This window comes from Bufo bufo, chromosome 1 (genome assembly GCF_905171765.1).
Source record: "Bufo bufo chromosome 1, aBufBuf1.1, whole genome shotgun sequence".
NCBI lineage: Eukaryota > Metazoa > Chordata > Amphibia > Anura > Bufonidae > Bufo > Bufo bufo.
Window position 1 is genome coordinate 619,196,691 of NC_053389.1, and position 21,795 is coordinate 619,218,485.

Here is a 21,795-nt window from a genome sequence, read left to right on the forward strand (position 1 = left end):
ATGTGCCCGGTTTGCTGAGAAAAATGATGCTTTATTATATGCAAACGTGGGCGTTACGATTACTCCTAGAGGCTCCGCTCTCTCTGTAACTGCCACACCCTCTGCACTTTGAAATGACCAGTTTTGATGACATTTTCACTGCCAGGCCCTGTCAAAGTAGATAGGGAGCGGCAGTTGCAGAGAAACCGGAGCCTCTAGGTGTAATTGCAACACCCCGTTTCTCCTAGAAGCTCATTTGCATAAATTAAAGCATAATTTTTCTCAGCAACGTGGGCACATATGAACATGGGATCAACACAGATGTCTTCAGCAGCCAAGTGCACATGTAACAGGTCAGCCAGATTCATAGGTTCAAAACTGCTGACAGATGCCCTTTAAAGCAGTTGTCCGGGTTCAGAGCTGAACCTGGACATATCCCCTTCTCGCCTCACTCAGCCCCTCTGACAGTTCATACTCCGATGCTCTCCCTTGGCCTGCGCTGTAAAGGGTAGGGCAAGGGCTGTTTTGTTTACAGCGCTAGCAGTGTTCCCGGTGACGTCACCCGCACTGATGAGTGGCTTTGCAGGCTAGGGCAGTGCTAAAGCCCGTTCATTAGTGCCGGTGATGTCACAGGGCTCACTGCTAGTTGGAAGCCCCCCTTCCCCTCCATAGTACTCCACAGTGCCCTTAGTACTAATAAGGCACCCGTAATAGAAATAAGGCCAATCTATAAGGCACAACTATGGAGCCCTCGGTAGTAGTAATGCCCCCACCACTGCCCACAGTATTTATAATGTTCCCTGCAGTGCCCCCTGGAGTTATAATCTTCTCTGTAGTGTCCCCATAAATTATAATGCCTGTCCTCTCCCTACAGTCTTCTATACAGTACAGTCCCATGTAAATAATATCACTCCTCTCAGTCCAGTCTTCTATACCATGCAGTCCCATGGATATAGCACCAGTCCTCTCCCACCAGTCTTCTATATGATACAGTCCCATGTAAATAACCTCTCTTCCTTACAGTCTTCTATAACATACAGTCCCATGTAAATAACTTCACTCATCTACCTCCAGTCTTCTATACCATGCAGTCCCATGTAAATAACACCAGTCCTCTCCCTCCTGTCCCACGTTAATAACATCTCTTTCTTACAGTCTTCTATAACATACAGTCCCATGTAAATAACTTAAATCCCCTCTATCAGCCTCCTCCAACACATAGTCCCATGTAAATAACATCACTCCTTACCCTCCAGTCCTCTATAATATCCAGTCCCATGTAGCTAACACCCATCCCCTCCCTTCAGCCCCTCTAACATACAGTCCCAGTTAAATAACATATTTCCATCCCACTAAGCAGGGAGGAGGTTTAACAGGGGAGAACCACAACTCTCAGCATTTCTCTGGCACTTACATAAATTCCATGGCATCACAGGTCTCCACTGCTCAGCGCTGCCATTTTCTGCAAAAAGTTAGAACATTTTTGAATTAGCTCAGATATCGGCAGGCAAACAAGGTGCAAAAGCCTCCAAAACAGGCGCAATTTCAGTAGTAAATGTGACCAAAACTTAAGACTGTCTAAGGCCTCCTGCACACGAACGTAAAATGCGGGCCACAATGCACGAACACCTTCCGTGGGGCAGCCGCAGCGGATCGCGGACCCATTCACTTTAAAGGGTCCGCGATCCGGCTGTTCCGCAAAAAGATAGGATATGTTCAGTAGTGCTTCCGTAGGGTTCCGTTCTGTGCTTCCATTCCGCACCATTCCGCATCTCCGGATTTGCGGACCCATTGAAGTGAATAGGTCCGCATCCGTAATGCGGAATGCACACGGAACGGTGCTCGTGTATTTTTTCCCGGTTTATGTTCCGTTTTTTGCTTTCCGTATACGATCCGTATACAGAACCATTAATTTCAATGGGTCTGCAAAAAAAGGGAAAATGTAAAAAAAGGGAATGTACTCGGTATGCATTCCGTTTCCGTATTTCCGTTTTTCCGTTCCGTTCAAAGATAGAACATGTCCTATTATTGTCCCCATAACGGACAAGGATAGTACTGTTCTATCAGGGGCCAGCTGTTCCATTTCGCAAAAAACGGAATGCACACAGGCGTCATCCGTATTTTTTGCGGATCTGTTTTTTGCAGACCCTAAAATACTGAAAAAGCCATACGGTTATGTGCAATAGGCCTAAAACAGTATTTTTTGGACTAAAAACAGGCTCAAATACTTTAGTAAATGTGCCCCACTGCCTTACCTCTTTTTTTTTTAACCCCTTCAGGACCTTGCCATTTTCCACCTTAGGGACCATCCATTTTTTGCAAATCTGACATGTGTCACTTTATGTGGTGATAACTTTAAAACGCTTTTACTTATCCAAGCCATTCTGAGATTGTTTTCTCGTCACATATTGTACTTCATGACAGTGGTATATTTGAGTCAAAATATTTCATAAAAAAAATTGGAAAAAATTCCCAATTTTCAAAATTTCGATTTCACTGCTTTTAAAACAGATAGTGATACCTCCTAAAATAGTTATTACTTTACATTTCCCACATGTCTACTTCATGTTTAGATCAGTTTGTCAATTACATTATCTTTTTTGGGGATGTTAGAAGGCTTAGAAGTTTAGAAGCAAATCTTAACATTTTTAAGAAAATTTCCAAAACCCAATTTTTAAGGACCAGTTCAGGTCTAAAGTCACTTTGTGGGGCTTACATAATAGAAACAACCCATAAATGGCCCCATTTTAGAAACTACACCCCTCAAGGTATTCAAAACAGATTTTACACACGTTGTTAACCCTTTAGGTGTTCCACAAGAATTAAAGAAATATGTAGATGTAATTTCAGAATTTCCCTTTTTTGGGCAGATTTTCCATTTTAATCAATTTTTTCCCAGTACCAAAGCAAGGGTTAACAGCCAAACAGAACTCAATATTTATTATCCTGATTATGTAGTTTACAGAAACACCCCATATGTGGCCGTAAACTGCTGTACGGCACACGGCATGGCGCAGAAGCAAAGGAACGCCATATGGTTTTTGGAAGGCAGATTTCACTGGGATAATTTTAAGTTGCCATGTCACATTTAAAGACCCCTGATGCACCCCTAGAGTAGAAACTCCAAAAAAGTGACCCCATTTTCGAAACACCGGGATAATGTGGCAGTTTTGTTGGTACTATTTTAGGATACATATGATTTTTGGTTGCTCTATATTACACTTTTTGTGAGGCAAGGTAACAAAAAATAGCTATTTTGGCACTGTTTTTATTTTTTGTTTTTTACAATGTTCATCTGACAGATTAGATCATGTGCTATTTTATAGAGCATCCGTAACGGATGCGACAATACCAAATATGACTAGTTTTTTTGGTTGTTTGTTTCAGTTTTACATAATAAAGCATTTTTGAAAAAAAGATTTTTTAGTGTCTCCATATTCTGAAAGCCATAGTTTTTTATTATTTTTTGGGTGACTGTCTTATGTAGGGGCTAATTTTTTTGTGGGATGAGATGACGGTTTAATTGGTATGATTTTGGGGTACGTATGATCGCTTGGTATTACACTTTTTGTGATGTAAAGTGACAAAAAATGGCTTTTTTGATAGTTTTTATTTTATTTTGTTTCTGATGTTCACCTGAGGGGTTAGTTCATCTTTTTTATACAGCAGGTTCTTACAGATGCAGCGATACCTAATATGTATACTTTTTTATTTATTTAAGTTTTACACAATAATAGCATTTTTAAGACCAAAAAAATCATGTTTTACACTTTTTGTGAGGCAAGGTAACAAAAAATAGCTATTTTGGCACTGTTTTTATTTTTTGTTTTTTACAATGTTCATCTGACAGATTAGATCATGTGCTATTTTATAGAGCATCCGTAACGGATGCGATAATACCAAATATGACTAGTTTTTTTGGTTGTTTGTTTCAGTTTTACATAATAAAGCATTGTTGAAAAAAAGATTTTTTAGTGTCTCCATATTCTGAGAGCCATAGTTTTTTATTTTTTTGGGCGATTGTCTTAGGTAGGGTCCCATTTTTTGCCGGATGAGTTGATCGCTTGGTATTACACTTTTTGTGAGAGCTTTTTGACACCATTTTTTTTTTATTAATTTTTTTACGGTGTTCACCTGAGGGGTTAGGTCATGTGATATTTTAATATACCTTGTTGTTACGGACACGGCGATACCTAATATGTCAACTTTTTTACTTTTAACACCTGAAACAAAAAAAAAATCATGTTTTAGTGTCTCCATATTATTTTTTGCCCGATTGTTTTATGTAGGGGCTCATGTTTTTCATGATGAGGTGATGGTTTGATTGGTACTATTTTGGGGGCATACGCCTTTTTGATCACTTGGTGTTGCACTTTTTGTGATGTAAGGTGACAAAAAAATGATTGTTTTAGCACAGTTTTTATTTTATTTTTTTCTACGGCGCTTAGGTGAGGGGGTGGATCATGTGATATTTTGTAGAGCCAGTCATTATGGATGCGGCAATACCCAATATGTCTGGTTTTCTTCTTTTTTTTTCTTTTTCTTTTTTACAATTTTGTGTCTTATTTTGGGAACTTTTTTTTTTTACTTGAAACTTTTTTTTTATTATGAAAAACACATTTTTTTGCTTTGTTATAAACTTTTAATTTTTGTCCCACTCTGGGACTTCAACTTCTGGGGTCTGATCCCCTCTGCAATGCATTACAATACAACCTGTATTGTAATGCATTGGCTGTCAGCTTTTATGCTGACAGCCTGCCTGTGAGACCCAGCCTAAGGGCTGGATCTCACAGGCTTCCGTATAAGGCAAGCTCCGATGCTTATGGAAGGCATCGGGCTTGCCTTCTCTGCCATCGGGTCCCCGCCACTGCAGCGCGGGAACCCGATGGGGAAGCGGAGGGCACCCGTACCCTCCGCGAACCCTCTGCATGCCACGGTCAGCTTTCACCACGGCGTACAAGTGGTTATCACGCCAGCATCTGTGTTTTAACCGATGCCGGTGTATGCTGCAGGGGCCTGGGTGTCAGTGACTGCCGGATCTGTACCGCTGATCAGGTGGGCGCAGCTCCTGCACTCGCCCGATCAGCCCGCCGTACAAGTACGGCGTTGGTCCTTAAAGGGGTATTCCCTTGGCGCCTTTTCATACTTACCTGCTGCCAGCGCGGCGTTCACTTCCTGGATTCTGGCTGGGGGCCGGCTTCATCTCGATTGACGTCTTCTCCCGGCTGGGCCGCGCGCTGGACTGAATGCGCATGCCGCCGCGCATGCGCCATGGTGACTTATCCTGGCCAGTATAGTACAGAGCTGGCGTGCGCGTTCTCGGCTCTGTACTATTCTGGCCAGGAAGAAGTCACCATGGCGCATGCGCGGTGGCGTGCGCATTCAGGACAGTGTGCGGCCCGGCCGGGAGAAAAGAAGGAGTCTTCTGCACAAGCGTGGCCACAGGGATTCTGGAGAAGAGCGGTGGCCGTAACCAGGGGAGACCGAATGACAACAATGAGGTAAGTGGGGATGAATTTTCTCCTAAAGGGTGGGAATTGGTTAATCAAATATATTTACAAAAATGATCACTGTCAAATGATTAACAGATTTAACAGTGATCATTATGATGGGAATATCCCTTTAAGTCACATACACCAGCGCCGTACATGTACGGTGCGGGTCCTCTACAGGTTAATGCACTCCTGGTTTTGGCTTCAGAGGTAGCATGACGTCCCATTCAAGGACTGTTTTAACTTGTGAGAGAGCTAGAGTGCACTAGATTGTATACAAGTCAATCTACTGCTTTGTACTACAGCTGTAGCTGAATAGTTAATAGTTAAAATCAATTAAAAGTGCTGCAAAAATTCTACCGTAGTTGTAGCTTCAGGCTGAGGGTACTGCCACCTGTGGCTGCATTTTAGGCTATACGGCGACATGTGTCACACAACAAAAAGGGTACAACTACACTGTCACGTGTCTGTCGCACGACATTTTTTGTAATGATTGTCAATCTCAAGACATGCTGCGACAGCGAAGCGACAGTTGCACAAAAATAAAACTTTTTTGCGACTGTTTTGTCGCAGTCGTGGTATGTCGTAGTGCAACATCATTGACTTATAACCCTAGCCTTAAATGCCGCAAAAAAACAACATATCATGCTGTTTCCTTCCAGCAAGGAAAAACACACAACAGACTTGACATACATTACTGTAACTTAATTTTGTAATTAATGCCATTTTTTGTCACCTTACATCACAAAAAGTGTAATAGCAAGCGATCAAAAAGTCACACGCACCCCAAAATAGTGCCAATAAAACCATCATCTCATCCCGCAAAAATCATACCCTACCCAAGGTAATCGCCCAAAAACTGAAAAAATTATGGCTCTCAGACTATGGAAACACTAAAACATGATTTTTTTTGTTTCAAAAAAGAAATCATTTTGTAAAACTTACATAAATAAAAAAAAGTATACATATTAGGTATCGCCGCATCCGTGGCAACCTGGTCTATAAAAATATCACATGATCTAACCTGTCAGATGAATGTTGTAAATAACAAAAAGTGTAATATAGAGCAACCAAAAATCATATGTACCCTAAACTAGTACCAACAATACTGCCACCCTATCCCACAGTTTCTAAAATGGGGTCACTTTTTTGGAGTTTCTACTCTAGTGGTGCATCAGGGGGGCTTCAAATGGGACATGGTGTAAAAAAACTAGTCCAGCAAAATCTGCCTTCCAAAAACCATATGGCATTCCTTTCCTTCTGCGCCCTGCTGTGTGCCCGTACAGCAGTTTACGACCACATATGGGGTGTTTCTGTAAACTACAGAATCAGGGCCATAAATATTGAGTTTTGTTTGGCTGTTAACCCTTGCTTTGTTACTGGAAAAAATGGATTAAAATGGAAAATTTGCCCAAAAATTGAAATTCTGAAATTTCATCTCCATTTGCCAATAACTCTTGTGGAACACCTAAAGGGTTAACGACATTTGTAAAAATCTGTTTTGAATACCTTGAGGGGTGTAGTTTCTTAGATGGGGTCACTTTTATGGAGTTTCTACTCTAGGGTTGCATCAGGGGGGCTTCAAATGGGACATGGTGTAAAAAAAAAACAGTCCAGCAAAATCTGCCTTCCAAAAACCGTATGGCATTCCTTTTCTTCTGCGCCCTGCCGAGTGCCCGTACAGTAGTTTACGACCACATATGGGGTGTTTCTGTAAACTACAGAATCAGGGCCATGAATATTGAGTTTTGTTTGGCTGTTAACCCTTGCTTTGTAAAAGTTAAAAAAATATTAAAATGGAAAATCTGCCAAAAAAGTGAAATTTTGAAATTGTATCTCTATTTTCCATTAATTCTTGTGGAACACCTAAAGGGTTAATAAAGTTTGTAAAATCAGTTTTGAATACCTTGAGGGGTGTAGTTTCTTAGATAGGGTCACTTTTATGGAGTTTCTACTCCAGGGGTGCATCAGGGGGGCTTCAAATGGGACATAGTGTCAAAAAAAACAGTCCAGCAAAACCTGCCTTCCAAAAACCGTATGGCATTCCTTTCGTTTTGCGCCTTGCCGTGTGCCCGTACAGCGGTTTACGACCACATATGGGATGTCTCTGTAAACTACAGAATCAGGGCCATAAATATTGAGTTTTGTTTGGATGTTAACCCTTGCTTTGTAACTGGAAAAAAATTATTCAAATAGAAAATCTGCCAAAAAAGTGAAATCTTGAAATTGTATCTCTATTTTCCATTAATTCTTGTGGAACACCTAAAGGGTTAACAAAGTTTGTAAAATCAGTTTTGAATACCTTGAGGGGTGTAGTTTCTTAGATAGGGTCACTTTTATGGAGTTTCTACTCCAGGGGTGCATCAGGGGGGCTTCAAATGGGACATGGTGTCAAAAAAACAGTCCAGCAAAACCTGCCTTCCAAAAACTGTATGGCATTTCTTTCCTTCAGCGCCTTGCCGTGTGCCCGTACAGCGGTTTACGACCACATATGGGGTGTTTCTGTAAACTACAGAATTAGGGCCATAAATATTGAGTTTGGTTTGGCTGTTAACCTTTGCTTTGTAACTGGAAAAAAATTTGTAAAATGGAAAATCTGCAAAAAAAGTGAAATTTTTAAATTGTATCTCTATTTTCCATTAATTCTTGTGGAACACCTAAAGGGTTAACGACGTTTTGTAAAATCAGTTTTGAATACCTTGAGGGGTGTAGTTTCTAGAATGGGGTGGTTTTTTGGTGGTTTCTATTATGTAAGCCTTGCAAAGTGACTTCAGACCTGAACTGGTCCCTAAAAATTGGGTTTTTGAAAATTTCTGAAAAATTTCAAGATTTGCTTCTAAACTTCTAAGCCTTGTAACATCCCCAAAAATATCATTCCCAAAATGATCCAAACATGAAGTAGACATATGGGGAATGTAAAGTAATAACTATTTTTGGAGGTATTACTATGTATTATAGAAGTAGAGAAATTGAAACTTGGAAATTTGCCATTTTTACACATTTTTGGTAAATTTGGTATTTTTTTATAAATAAAAATTATAATTTTTTTACTTCATTTTACCAGTGTCATGAAGTACAATATGTGACAAAAAAAAACAGTCTCAGAATGGCCTGGATAAGTCAAAGCGTTTTAAAGTTATCACCACTTAAACTGACACTGGTCAGATTTGCAAATAATGGCCTGGTCCTTAAGGTGAAATAAGGCTGTGTCCCAAAGGGGTTAAAGCTCGGAAAACCTTTTTAACTTCCTGCTCATTCTGGGCTTTGAAGTCAAGGAAACGGTCCTATCAGTGATTAACAGCTGTCTCTGTGTACTCAGTCATAAAGGGAAAGCTGTCAGTCACTGATAGGACCGTCTCCTTGATTTCAAAGCCCAGAACGAGCAGGAATTTAACAGCATTCTCTGTGCAACTATGTATACAGAGAATGCTATCAATCACTAATAACACCTCTCCCATGTACAACTATCAATGACTGACAGCTATCTACAGTATATATACACACTTACACAGAGGATGCTATCAATCACTGATAACACCTCTCCCATGTACAACTATCAATGACTGACAGCTATCTACTGTATATATACACACTTACACAGAGGATGCTATCAATCACTGATAACACCTCTCCCTAGTACAACTATCAGTGACTGACAGCTAGCTCTGTATACACACTTACACAGAGAATGCTATCAATCACTAATAACACATCTCCCATGTACAACTATCAGTGACTGACAGCGATCTATGTATACACACTTACACAGAGAATACTATCAATCATTACTATCACCTTCCCTGTGTACAACTATCAGTGACTGACAGCTATCTCTGTATAAACACTTAGGCCTCATGCACCTGACCGTTGTTCTGGTCCGTATCCGAGCCACAGTTTTTGCGGTTCGGGTGCGGACCCATTCACTTCAATGGTGCCGCAAAAGATGCGGACAGCACTCCGTGTGCTGTCCGCATCCGTTGCTCCGTTACGTAGCCACGCCAAAAAAATATAACATGTCTTATTCTTGTCCGTTTTGCGGACAAGAATAGGCATTTCTACAATGGGCCGCCTGTTCCATTCCGCAAATTGCGGAAGGCACACGGGTGGCTTCCGTTTTTTTGCGGACCGCAAAAAAACGGAACGGTCGTGTGCATGAGGCCTTACACAGAGAATGCTATCAATCACTGATAATACCTCCCCCATGTACAGCTATCAGTTACTGACAGCTATCTCTGTGTAAAGCCTCATTCACACGTCAGTGTTTTGGTCAGTGATTGTGAGCTAAAACCAGGATTGGAGCCTCCACATACATAAGGGAAAGATCTGCACCTGTTCTGTGTTTAGAGCCACACCTGGTTTTGGCTCAAAAATCACTGATGGAAATCACTGACTGAACATTGGTGTGTGAATGAGACATAAGTGTGTATATAGAGACAGCTGTCAATCACTGATAGGAACGCATCCTTGACTTCAAAGCCCAGAAGGAGCAGGAATTTAGATGAATGAAATACAAGTTATACTGAAGGTTTTCCTATATATATATATATATATATATATATATATATATATATATATATATGTAATCAATTTACTCAGCCCCTCCTGCTCTATAACTTGCTGCCTGTAGCTTATATTGAATTTTCATAGTGACAGGTTCCCTTTAAGGACAGATAATACTTCCCTTTTTTTTTTTTATCTACTCCTGATCTTGGCCTCAAAAACTGCATGAAAACCTAAACCTGAACATGAGGCTGCACACTAACACTCTGAGACTGGGTTTGATGCTTTTTTTTTTTTGTAATGCATTTATGAGGCGTTTTTTTTTTTTTAAAGCAATGTGTAAAACCCAGCCTGAAGGTGCTGCAGCCACTGATGTCTTCAGATCAACAAAGTGCAATCCATTTTTTTTTTTATACTAACCTGCTCCCCGCCACCCTGTTCTGGCTCTGTGTATCCCGTGCTATTTTCACTGCACTTCTGGCACTGCATGTGAACTTCTTGCACGGATGGGGTCCATTCACTGGTGCAGCCAATGACTGGCCTCAGCAGTGACGTCCCACTGGATGTAGTCAGGGGAATTTTAAAAAATGTAAAAAACATGGCCAAGCCATTTAAGGGTCTATTACACTGCCTGATTTTTCAGGACAATTATAAGGAATAGACATTTATTGACGCTCTTGTTCCCAGTAATTGGCCTTTGTAATTGTCCTGCAGTTCAGCTGATAAACGAAGAAAAACTCATCATAAAAGGTGCTCAGTTATCGGCAGCACATCAGACTGTGAAATCAGGGATGTGCTGCTGATAAATACTATTTAGTCTGGACTCACACTTCATACCATGCGGTTGAAATTCTCTGCCTGGAGTTGAAAGAGCTGGTGTGTGGTCCTCATCTGAGTTCCTGCTCATCCATTTTCTATTGAAGATAAGTGTACTTCTCTTGGTATTTTGTTGTTCCCGTTTGCTCATTGTTTACTAGGCCTCAGGGAGACGCTGGTTCATTCATCTGGGAAGGAACCAGTAGTCTCAGACCCTGTCACTAATCCTAGGGATTTTCAGGGTAACTAGGGCCTAGGTTTCCAGTGTATGAATATTCCCACCTTCAGGGTCTATTAATACTGACAGGAGTCACGGCTAGGTTTAGGGTCACCGTAGGTGGTCACCATTTCCCTTTCCCTAGCCTTGAGGCCTAGTTCCTGGTTATTTTCCTTCTGTTGTCATTCTGGTGTTCCTCCCCTACACTGTGACAGCAGGTCCCTTCAACAGTGACAAGACCTGGGCTCTCTACCTCCAGCTTGCCCCATCCCCTATTAGGAGGCAGGGGAGGGGGTTCCTGGGGCCGTTTTCAACTGTATATATGTCTAAAGGATGCCACTGGTGGACCTGGAGGAGGTACACTATGTATAATACCCTTTTTTATAGGTAGGGGTTGTATGACATTAATGAACAATTACAAAAGCACCTGTTAACCTATATACTGTATGCTACACAGACTGAAAATGGATCTGTCCTGCGCATTGAGTTGGATGCACGCCGACAGCAGCTAGAATTGGAGAAAAGCCGTCGGGAGATGCTACAGTGCAGGGTAGGAGAACTGGAATCTAAACTTGCAGAAGAGAGAAGAAGCCAGGTCAGTGTCTTTGTGTGCAAACACAACATTCACAACATAGTCCATGAGCGAAACAGTGTGCATTAGGGGTAGGTGTCCTAAAGAATTGAGTTGAAAATTTAAAAAATTGAACATTTTAATGCTGACTATGATAGAAAAGAATCAGAACACCAAGTGCACTGAAGCTGTTTATGGGGCTGTGAAGTCAAAAACTGTCCATGCTGACTCCTGTCTGCTACCGTAAAGGGGTTATTCAAGTTCTATAATGCCCCCCCATATGCCCGGGCCCCTCAAAGCGGTTGTACTTACCTTGCTCCCCAGCACCCGCATAACTTCTCATACCGGCACGGCCGCCGTTGCATCTCCCTGTCGTGTGGATGAAAGCATCCAGTGTTGGGGGGGCAGCCAACAGCAGGCCTAGCATCCAGGGTGAGGTTAGGGAGGCTTGTTTCCATCGTGGCCTGCTATTGGCTGCCCTCCTTCATCCGCGCAATGGGGAGATGCAATGGCAGCCGTGCAGGTATGAGAAGTGACGCGTGTGCCAGGGAACGAGGTAAGTACAACCTCTGTGAGGGGCCCGGGCATATGGGGGGAGGGCATTATATAACTTGGATAACCCTTTTAAAGAAAATCTGTCACCCATTTTCTACTGCCTGCCTTTTCCTTCCTTCCCACCACTGATCAAGAGGTTTTTTTCCTACTGCAATGAGCATCAGGTGAGCGGGGAGAGCCTGGAGCTCATAAATATTGAAGACTCATTGGCATGTCCTGGAACTGTTCAATACAAGATTTTGGCAGAACAGCTAGGGCAATTAAACCCTTGACTGCCACCACCGTACAGCAGACGCCATACCTGGCAGGTTTCTGCTCTTTTAAACTGAGATCTGCAATAACGACAATCTATGACATTTAACCCCTCAGATGCCGTGGTCAATTTTGATCACAGAACATGAGTGGTGAAGATGCAGGAGCTGTGTGCTCCCACACTAGTAACAGTTTCCTCTCGCTGAGATCGGGGAAGCTGTTACCTTGTAATGATAGCGGTTTTTGTCCAGCCAGATCCCATTATAGTCAATGGGAATCCGGCGGTACACTTTCGTATTTGGCAATGCTGTATACGATGAACTACAATAGTCAGACGAAAATGTGAACAGAGCCTTACCTGATAAAGAGATAGCACCATGATGCACTATGAGAACAAGGCAATCTGGCTGAGGCAATGTGATCTGGACAATGTTATGCTGGGTCCTGGCAATCATGAGGATGTTACTTTTAGATATACCATCTACCTAAAAACATTATTGCAGGTAAAGTACACCCCTTCATGGCAGCATTATTCCCTAATGGCATGTCTTCTGGACTCCATGCCTTTACAATTCAAAGTTGTTTTGACTGCAGAAGAGGGACCTACACAATTTAGGCAGGTGGTTTTTAATTTTATTTCAAATAAGGCCACTAACAAATGATACATGTATATTGTATGTCATTTCAGGATTGTCATGGTGATGTGGAAGTCCAGAGCTCTGTGAGCCAATCGCAAAGGTTTGTTATCTGGTAGAACCTATTTTTTAAACTGGGCAATGTTTGAGTCTGTTGACCCTCCTGACTAAAAAGAAAGAAACAGTCTATACATGGCAGTGTAGTACAGTATTCTGAGCGGGTGAGTGCGATTAACCCATGTATTAAGTAAGTATCCTGGTTTCAGCAAGTCAAGGGTATTTTCTGTTTAGCAAAAAGCTATGCAGTTTTTAAAATATATTTTCATTATGAAATTCTTACCCGTTCCAAGATTTCTACTCAATGAACAATAAAGCTCAATAAAAAGCTCTGTCCAGGTCATGTAACGTACCCACAGACAGTGTACAGTTATAGTATGTATATCAGAGCTGTATCATGAGCCGTACACTTCTGTGTCAATCAAAACTGATCAGCCCTGGGAGTAGTTCCTGCTGAATAAGGCCTCATGCACACGTCCAAATTTTGTTGCACCTGATCCGCATTGTTTGTAGTTCAGATGTGGACCCATTCATTTCTATGGGACTGAAGAAAATGCAGACAGCATACATATGTCATCTTAATGCTGTCTGCATCCATCTGTCCATCCTTCACATTGTTAAACCTGTCCTTTTCTTGTCTATTTTGCGGACAAGAATAAGCATTTCTACTATTGGTTTTGCGAAAAATGCAGCATGCACACAGCCTGTATCCATATTTTGCAGATCTGAAGTTTGTGGACCTCACAATACATACATCATGCTAGCTAACAGAGCATTTTAAACCAAAGAAACTATACATTTTGATTGGATAACAATGAATTTCCATAGTATAGTAAGTTGATTTCTTATTTCTGGATTTGCACTGTTTTTCAATATGATTCTGTTTGATTTCAGGTCTGAAATTTACAGTTTAGAGCAGCAGCTGGAAAAAGAAAAAGAAGCAAAGAAGCAGAAGGATGAACTTATATTTACTTTAAAGGAGGTGAGAAACTTTAAAGCGAGCAACAGACATGAGATTTTTATCAGCCAACCCTGCCAGTATCTTCAGGATTTCCTCTTTAGGCTTCATTCAGTCTGCAGTGGTTCTTATGTCTGTGTAGGACATTGTCCTGGCAGCTGCCAATGACAGTTGTCTCCAGTGGTTTCCAGATCCTTGTTCTTTGAGATACGGAGAAAAGTAGTGCACACCCTTAGTTCTGTGTAGAAAAGTGAGGTGTGAATTGTACCATTGACTTTTAGCTTGTTTTTACACAGACTGCCTACTGTTTGTGTGCAGTTTGTTGAACATACAGAAAGCACATGGATGAAAAATACTTCAGTCTGATTCAGGCCTAAATTAGAGGTAGCTTGATTGTGGTTAAAGTTTAACAAGTCAGATCCTATTGTTTTCCCTTTAGACAAAAAAGCTCCACTGTTGAGATTAAATGTTGCAAAGATAAATGAAGGGATCTCCTTTTTGTTATGCAACACTCTGTTATCATATATTACTAGTATTCATTATAGTTTGCCTAAACATTTGTTCTGCCTGTAAAACAGGAACTGGAAGAGTTAAAACGTAAGAAATCTGGATATATAAAGGTGAGTATCAAATAAAATATTTCTGTTGTGTCCTGTTGTTAATATGGATTATGAAACTTTGAAAGTGTGCCTGTTTTTTTTAAACATTTTCATATCGCATGGGGACATATCAAAGATTTTGATCGGTGGGGGTCTGCTGAGATTCCTGCTGATCGCCAAAATGAGTTAGAAGCGCTCACAAAGAGCACTGTCACCCCCCCTTCCCTGCTAAAAACACGCTCGGTAGAAAGTCACTGAGCCCGTCACCAGCAGTGAGGAGAAACGCTACTCTGTGTGAGCTCTTCTAACTTATCATTTTAGTGATGGGCAGGAATCTCAGCACTCAGACCCCCGTCAAACCCTTTGAAATGCCACTATGACATATCAAAACTTTTCTGAAAGTACAAGTATTCTTTAAATGTTTTTAATAAGTTGATAAAGTGCTGTTGTTATTACATTCAAATACTTGCAGCCTCAGTTGTCTCTTATCTGGATATTTTAATCAGGCCTCCTTGGAGGAAGTGGACTCTGAATTAATGCTAGTTCGGGAGGAACTACAAAAGGTCTGGGACATGTTGAAGACAAAAGACACAGAACTAGAAGAACAATATCATGAACTGGAGTCTGCTCGGGACCAGGTTTGTAATTATATATTTCTGCAACTGAGAATCAGTTCTATGTATCTGAATGGGATTGTTTCTGCAGCAGGTGTATGGATTTTTACAAACTGTATTCAGACGTTTTTGACGGTTGCAGAAATATCTGCAGCAAATCTGCCCTGTGTTATAGATGAATTTCTGCAGGGAGACAAAAAGTACCCAGTGCCCCTACCCCTGTGCTATTCTACAACCAAGTAAAAAAAAACATACATGATGCTAGCATCAACTTTCTTCCATGGCAGCCATGCATATAAGTATTGTGATGAAGATTATGAATATAAACAACCAGTGATCACCAGACATTTAATAAGGTAAAACACATGTCTGGTCCTTTCATGTGTTTAGAAATGAAACTCAGTACATACAAGTAGTCTTAATACACACTTTATTTTCTTTGTATGTACACATAATTTGTTATACTCTCCATAGTACACAGAATGCAGTACAGAGAAAGTGCGACTGGAGAAACTGGTCATGTCTCTACAGAAACAGATGGAAGAGAAGTAAGTTATGAATCACTTTTCCAGCCATAAAATAAATTTAACTGGAGTCTTCCAGCTGTTTTGACTATGCTATACTGTTGACAGCACTAGGTAGGTGCTGGGGACAGCAGTAGAAACATACCAATTGCGGATATTCTCATCAGGAATATCATTTTTTTTTTCTGACAATATATTACAACATTGAAACATAGAATGTGTCGGCAGATAAGAACCATTTGGCCCATCTAGTCTGCCCAATATACTGAGTACTATGGATAGCCCCTGGCCCTATCTTATATGAAGGATGGCCTTATGCCTATCCCATGCATGCTTAAACAAACAAAGGTTCTTATATTCACCTGTAATATTTTAAAGCAAAGTTGTGTGAAAAGTTACTGACCATTTAAACTTACAATGGCTGCATGACACTAAGAGGCAAAAATAATTTGTTTTTCACAACTTACATAGGGACCATGCAATGAAGTATCTCCAGCAGATTAGGGAGATGGAGAAGACCGAGATGAACATTGAAAAGTCCTCCCTGCAGTTGAAGGTACAAAGTAGAGTTGATGGACTTCTTGAAATTTGTTTTGTGTCCAATTTGTTGGATTTAAAAATAATAATAATTGTACGCAAATCAAATGTGCTCCAGTTGGCCTGAAAATTGGTATATGACACTCTGAAATCTCCTAAGACTCCAATTTTTTTTATATATATTTTCATTATCTGTTTTTTTAATTTATTTTTTATAAATTTGTGCACTTTCTCTTCCCCTCTCCCCTCTTTAAGCTCTGACAGAGTGACCCTGACATATAGGTATGGGTAAACGAATGGTTGATGGTGTGAACAAACAGTGTGCTTATAAACACAATGCGCTGTTGCATGTGTTATGTATTTTCACATTAGGAGCCTTCTAAAAATTGTCTTTTATTGTGGGCAGATGGTGTTTATACATACTATGTTATGGGGGAACAAACTGTGGCGTTTTGGATCCAAGTGTCCAAAAATTATGCCTTAACGAGGGCAGATCCCTACCCCTGTTTATACACACATAAATTAAAGGCTATGTATACCTTTGGGGGCAATTAGTTTTATTATTGCATTGTAGTTATTTTGAGCTAGAAATTATTTTTTTAATTGGTCTTTATTAAAAATATAGCATCATTTTTTCTGTACAGAGCTGACATGCTCTAGTAGCACCCTTTGGATTTTCTGTCTTTTACGTCAGACCAGAAGCAGACATACTCCTTATCTCTGCTCTCTGATATTATAAACACTCATAAGAATGTGGCTTAAATAAGTGTGTATAACCTCTTAGAAGTTTAGAGATAAGGTTTATCAGATGACCACAAAGTGAAATTGATTGTACCACACAGCTAGAAAAACAGTTAACCCTTTGTAACATAACATCTCAATATTTTTAATAAAGGCCAATGGAAAAATAAAATTGCCTCCAAAGGCGTACATAGCCTTTAAGGTAAAAAGAAACAGTGGCTTGTTCTGCACAAGCGCCCAGAGTAGTGTCAGATGTAGCAGCACAGCATGGAACAGACAAAGCAGTAAGTATATGTATGCGGCTGCATTGGGGTAGTAGTAGTAGTAGTAGTGGAGGCTGTGTAGTGGCAGTAGGGGTAATAGAAGGGGCAGTAGGTGTTTACCAGCAGGGAGTAACAGCTGCAGTGATTGCTCAACAGCAGCCATACAGTACAGAACTTGATGATAGGTAGGCAGACAGCATCAGTGACATGATGGGACACCATCAGCAGTCGCAGATCTATTTATTGTCCTGAGCCAGGTTTGTAAAAATTCTCACAAATCCATGCCTGGTTCATTTTCGCAAATATTATGTTTTGTACACTGGAGGATGACAACTTTCTCAGCTTGGCTGCCATGCCATGCTGAAAACCCTCTCTGAGGTAACACTGCAGGCTGAAGAGGAGAGGTTGAGAGGGGATTCATGGCCAGACATGCAAGCAGCAGGCATCTGCTTGCTGAAAGCCGCAGCAAGCTGCATACACAGTGTATCCTGGTAAAGTAATTTGGCCTTTTTTTTGTAATGCCCCATTTTGCATTAATAGTGAGGGTCTAAAAGCATGGCTATCCAGTAATCATCAGATTGCTTCATGCAAACCATATGCCTATCAGTGTGTAAGCAGGCAAGTAAGCAGCTTGCCATGTTCACCAATGTGAAAGGACCCAGTCCTTTTCGACTCTGCCCCCCCCCCCACTCAGATGATTGCTCATCATGACCAGTGTAGTTGTCATCATCATCAGCCTCATCCTTCTGCACAAGCGACTCCTCCTTCTCCTAGTCCTCTAATGGTAGCTCCTCATGCTCATTATCCACTTCCTCCTTCATTGGGACTTTCTCCATGTGGGTCCCTTACAGCCACAGGGAGGCCAGCAAGATGCATAAGCTTCTGCTATCCCTTGCTTTATCAGCGTGAGTGTCTGCTGTGAGATAAATATCATGGGGGTGACATTATTGATACCACAGTTGTCCCCACTGACAAATCTGGTGGCCTTTTCTAAGGGCCTGAGTATGCGACATGCATCTCTGATGAGCTGCCACTACCTGAACTCAAAACACATGCTACTTGCTGGGGTGGTCTGGTGCATGATGAAATCATTCAGTGCTTTACGCTACTCATACAGATGCTCAAGCATATGCAAGGTAGAATTCCAGCGAGTTGGAATGCCGCGATTCAGGCAGTGCAACGGCAGACTGTTCTGTTACTGCAAGTCCAGGAGGAAATTCCTTGCCACATAAGAAAGGCTTAAACAAAAAGACAGTCTCCTGGACATGGACAGCATCCTCTGCAAGTCACTATACTTTTTCAAAAAGCATTGCTTGACTATATTTATCTCGTACGCCATGCAGATAGCAGTAAAACTTGCAGTAATATACAATGCGTTCACTTCAGTAATATGGCCACATTGTCATTGATGAGCAGCTAGGCATTAAACAGTATTCCGTTTTTTGGTCTGTTTGTTAGCAGTGAGCAAGAACCTGAAATCTGCCATAATGTGTTACTTTCTTATGCTGGTATGTTGTAACTTTGTCCTCCTGGACTTTATAGCTCGCAGAAATGCAAGAGCAAAATGGAAAAGTCTCTTCATTTAATACTGATAAGGATTCCCACACTGAACTGAAGAGTTGGAGTCCAGCAGGATCCCAAAATGAAGCAAGTACACATAATTGTCCTCGCTGTGAAGTCTTCCTGCAGCAACTAGACAATGCAATTAAAGGTGGGACATGTGTAATTCACCTTTTCTATGGAGTGATTTTCTCAGGCTAGAATAATATCTGTTGCAGCTATGTGACCCAAGTGTATTGCAGCTATGACCGCAGATCATAGATCAAGGATCGCAGTGGTATCGCGGTTTAGTGGTTCTAACATAGAAATTAATGGGGTCACAGTGCAACCCACACGTTTGCACAGACCCCATAATCACAAAAGAATGCAACAGTGTTTTTTTGTTGTTGTTGTTTTTTTGCAATTCTGGGTTCGTGGCCGCAGCACATGTGTAAGTCATGCTGCAACCCCATTCATTCATTCCTATGCTACGGCCGCTACACTGTGATGTCACTGTGATCCTTGGGCCAATAGCTCCATGCAGCCGAACACTGACTGTGACTGGTGCATTATTTATGTCTCCATTGGGATTACAGTTGGCTGGTTCCTCAAATCCTACTATTATTATTAGTGTAACCCCATACTGTATTGTATTGCCCACTAAATAATAAGTATTTTGTTGTAAATCTGTAGGTGGTGGAAAAATGTGATCAGCTTGAGACAGGGCATGTCTTTACTGCAGCCAAGCTGTTTTTACCTTTCTCCATACAGTGCAGATCCAGCCTGGAGCTAATTAGCTGAGCTACGTCTGGCAGTCTGCCTAAAGCCGCATTTACACTGGGAAATTGTCAGGCAGACTATCTGGAGCAGACGTTAGTACTAACGCTCGTTCCCGATAGTTGGCCTGTGTAAGCTCAGTTTCAGAGTAGAGAGTTGACTACGAGAAACACGCTCTTCATGGGACCATGATTTCCCATCTTGAACTCTGCTCTTGTTACAGGACCTCACAGCATTATAATGATTTATAATGCTGTGTTTCCCTGCCCGATGTCACCTCTAATGAATTAGACTGCTGGCCTTATGTCATTGCAATTTATACACGCCTGAAACTGGCCTAAAGGTGCCACTGCCGCAGATCACCCGATGAATAAGCGAAATGCTCATTAAGGCTACTTTCACATCTGCGTTTATCTTTTCTGGTATTGAGATCCGGCATTCCGTCAATGGGGACAAAACTGAACAGAACGGAATGCACCAGAATGCATTTCGTCCCGTTTGGTTTGCGTTCCCATACTGGACAGAAAAACGCTGCAAGTCAATGGTGCCGGATCTGTCATTGCTATTTTAAAGATAATACAACCGGATCTGTTTATGACGGATGCAGCCCGTTCCTTGCCGGATCCGGCAAAAATGCAAGTGTGAAGGTAGCCTAATCTGGTAAAATCATTGTTTATGCAGCACATTGATCTGCTGTTGCAATAAGCCATGGCTCAACCACATGCAGTAGAGGTAATTGCTGCCTGCTTAGCCTCTCCGTTTGAATGCACTGGGTGTGGGTTTCAAAAGAGAAATTTTGCATCAAAATCCACATGTGTTAAATCTTATTCCCTTTGCTGGTACTGTATTTCTGGTACTGTATTACATTGCCTTTTTCCATGCAGAAAAAACACATATAATCTGCAAAGTGTGCAGGTAGCCTTACAGCGCTAACATTTCAACTGGATTTCCAGACAGCATGTCCACAGTATCCAGCTAGCCTCAGATTATTCATGTTTCTGTGCACAAACCACAAGTTGCTATGGAACTGTGATCATAAAAGGGGAAAAGAGGCCTGACAGTCCTCAAACCACTTATTGCCATATTTACCTTAATTTTTAATCTATTTAAATGAGACCTCTGCTAATCCTTAGGCCTCTTTCACACGGGCGTTGCAGGAAAATGTGCGGGTGCGTTGCGGGAACACCGGCGATTTTTCCGCGCGAGTGCAAAACATTGTAATGCGTTTTGCACTCGCGTGAGAAAAATCGCGCATGTTTGGTACCCAAACCCGAACTTCTTCACAGAAGTTCGGGCTTGGGATCGGTGTTCTGTATATTGTATTATTTTCCCTTATAACATGGTTATAAGGGAAAATAATAGCATTCTGAATACAGAATGCATAGTAAAATAGCACTGGAGGGGTTAAAAAAAATTAAAAATTATTTAACTCCCCTTAGTCCACTTGATCGTGCTGCCGGCATCTCCTTCTGTCTCCTTCTTTGCTGATTGTAGGAACAGGACCTGTGGTGACGTCACTCCGGTCATCACATGATCCATCACATGATCCATCACCATGGTAAAAGATCATGTGATGGATCATGTGATGACCGGAGTGACTTCACCACAGGTCCTGTTCCTACAATCAGCAAAGAAGGAGACAGAAGGAGATGCCGGCAGCGCCATAAAGTGGACTAAGGTGAGTTAAATTATTTTTTATTTTTTTTAACCCCTCCAGCGCTATTTTACTATGCATTCTGTATTCAGAATGCTATTATTTTCCCTTATATCCATGTTATAAGGGGAAATAATAATGATCGGGTCTCCATCCCAATGGTCTCCTAGCAACCTTGCGTGAAAATCGCACCGCATCCGCACTTGCTTGCAGATTCTTGCGATTTTCACCAACCCCATTCATATCTATGGGGCCTGCACAACCCCATTCACTTCTATAGAGCATGCAGCGATTTTCACGCAACGCACAAGTGATGCGTGAAAATCACCGCTCATGTGAACAGCCCCATAGAAATGAATGGGTCGGTATTCAGTGCGGGTGCAATGCGTTCAACTCACGCATCGCATCCGCGCGGAATACTCCCCCGTGTGAAAGGGGCCTAAGAATGAGGCCAGACCCATCCTAATGAATGGGCTGCACTGCAGTTCCCTGCAAAACAGAAAGTGAAAAATGCT

The 21,795-nt window shown here is 41.5% G+C and overlaps 1 protein-coding gene across 2 annotated transcripts in view; it reads left to right on the forward strand.

Annotated features, from left to right (window-relative positions):
* LOC120985679 (centromere-associated protein E-like) overlaps positions 1-21,795 on the forward strand; it is a 110,755-nt gene that overhangs the window by 55,284 nt on the left and 33,676 nt on the right. Inside the window, exons 18-25 of one of the 2 annotated variants that reach the window (XM_040413757.1) lie at positions 11,462-11,599; positions 13,071-13,120; positions 13,969-14,056; positions 14,611-14,652; positions 15,138-15,269; positions 15,720-15,793; positions 16,241-16,325; positions 18,853-19,021. In XM_040413757.1, coding sequence (XP_040269691.1) covers positions 11,462-11,599; positions 13,071-13,120; positions 13,969-14,056; positions 14,611-14,652; positions 15,138-15,269; positions 15,720-15,793; positions 16,241-16,325; positions 18,853-19,021 — 778 coding nt within the window. The remainder of the gene's footprint in view (positions 1-11,461; positions 11,600-13,070; positions 13,121-13,968; positions 14,057-14,610; positions 14,653-15,137; positions 15,270-15,719; positions 15,794-16,240; positions 16,326-18,852; positions 19,022-21,795) is intronic. The other variant, XM_040413758.1, reaches the window with a different exon arrangement.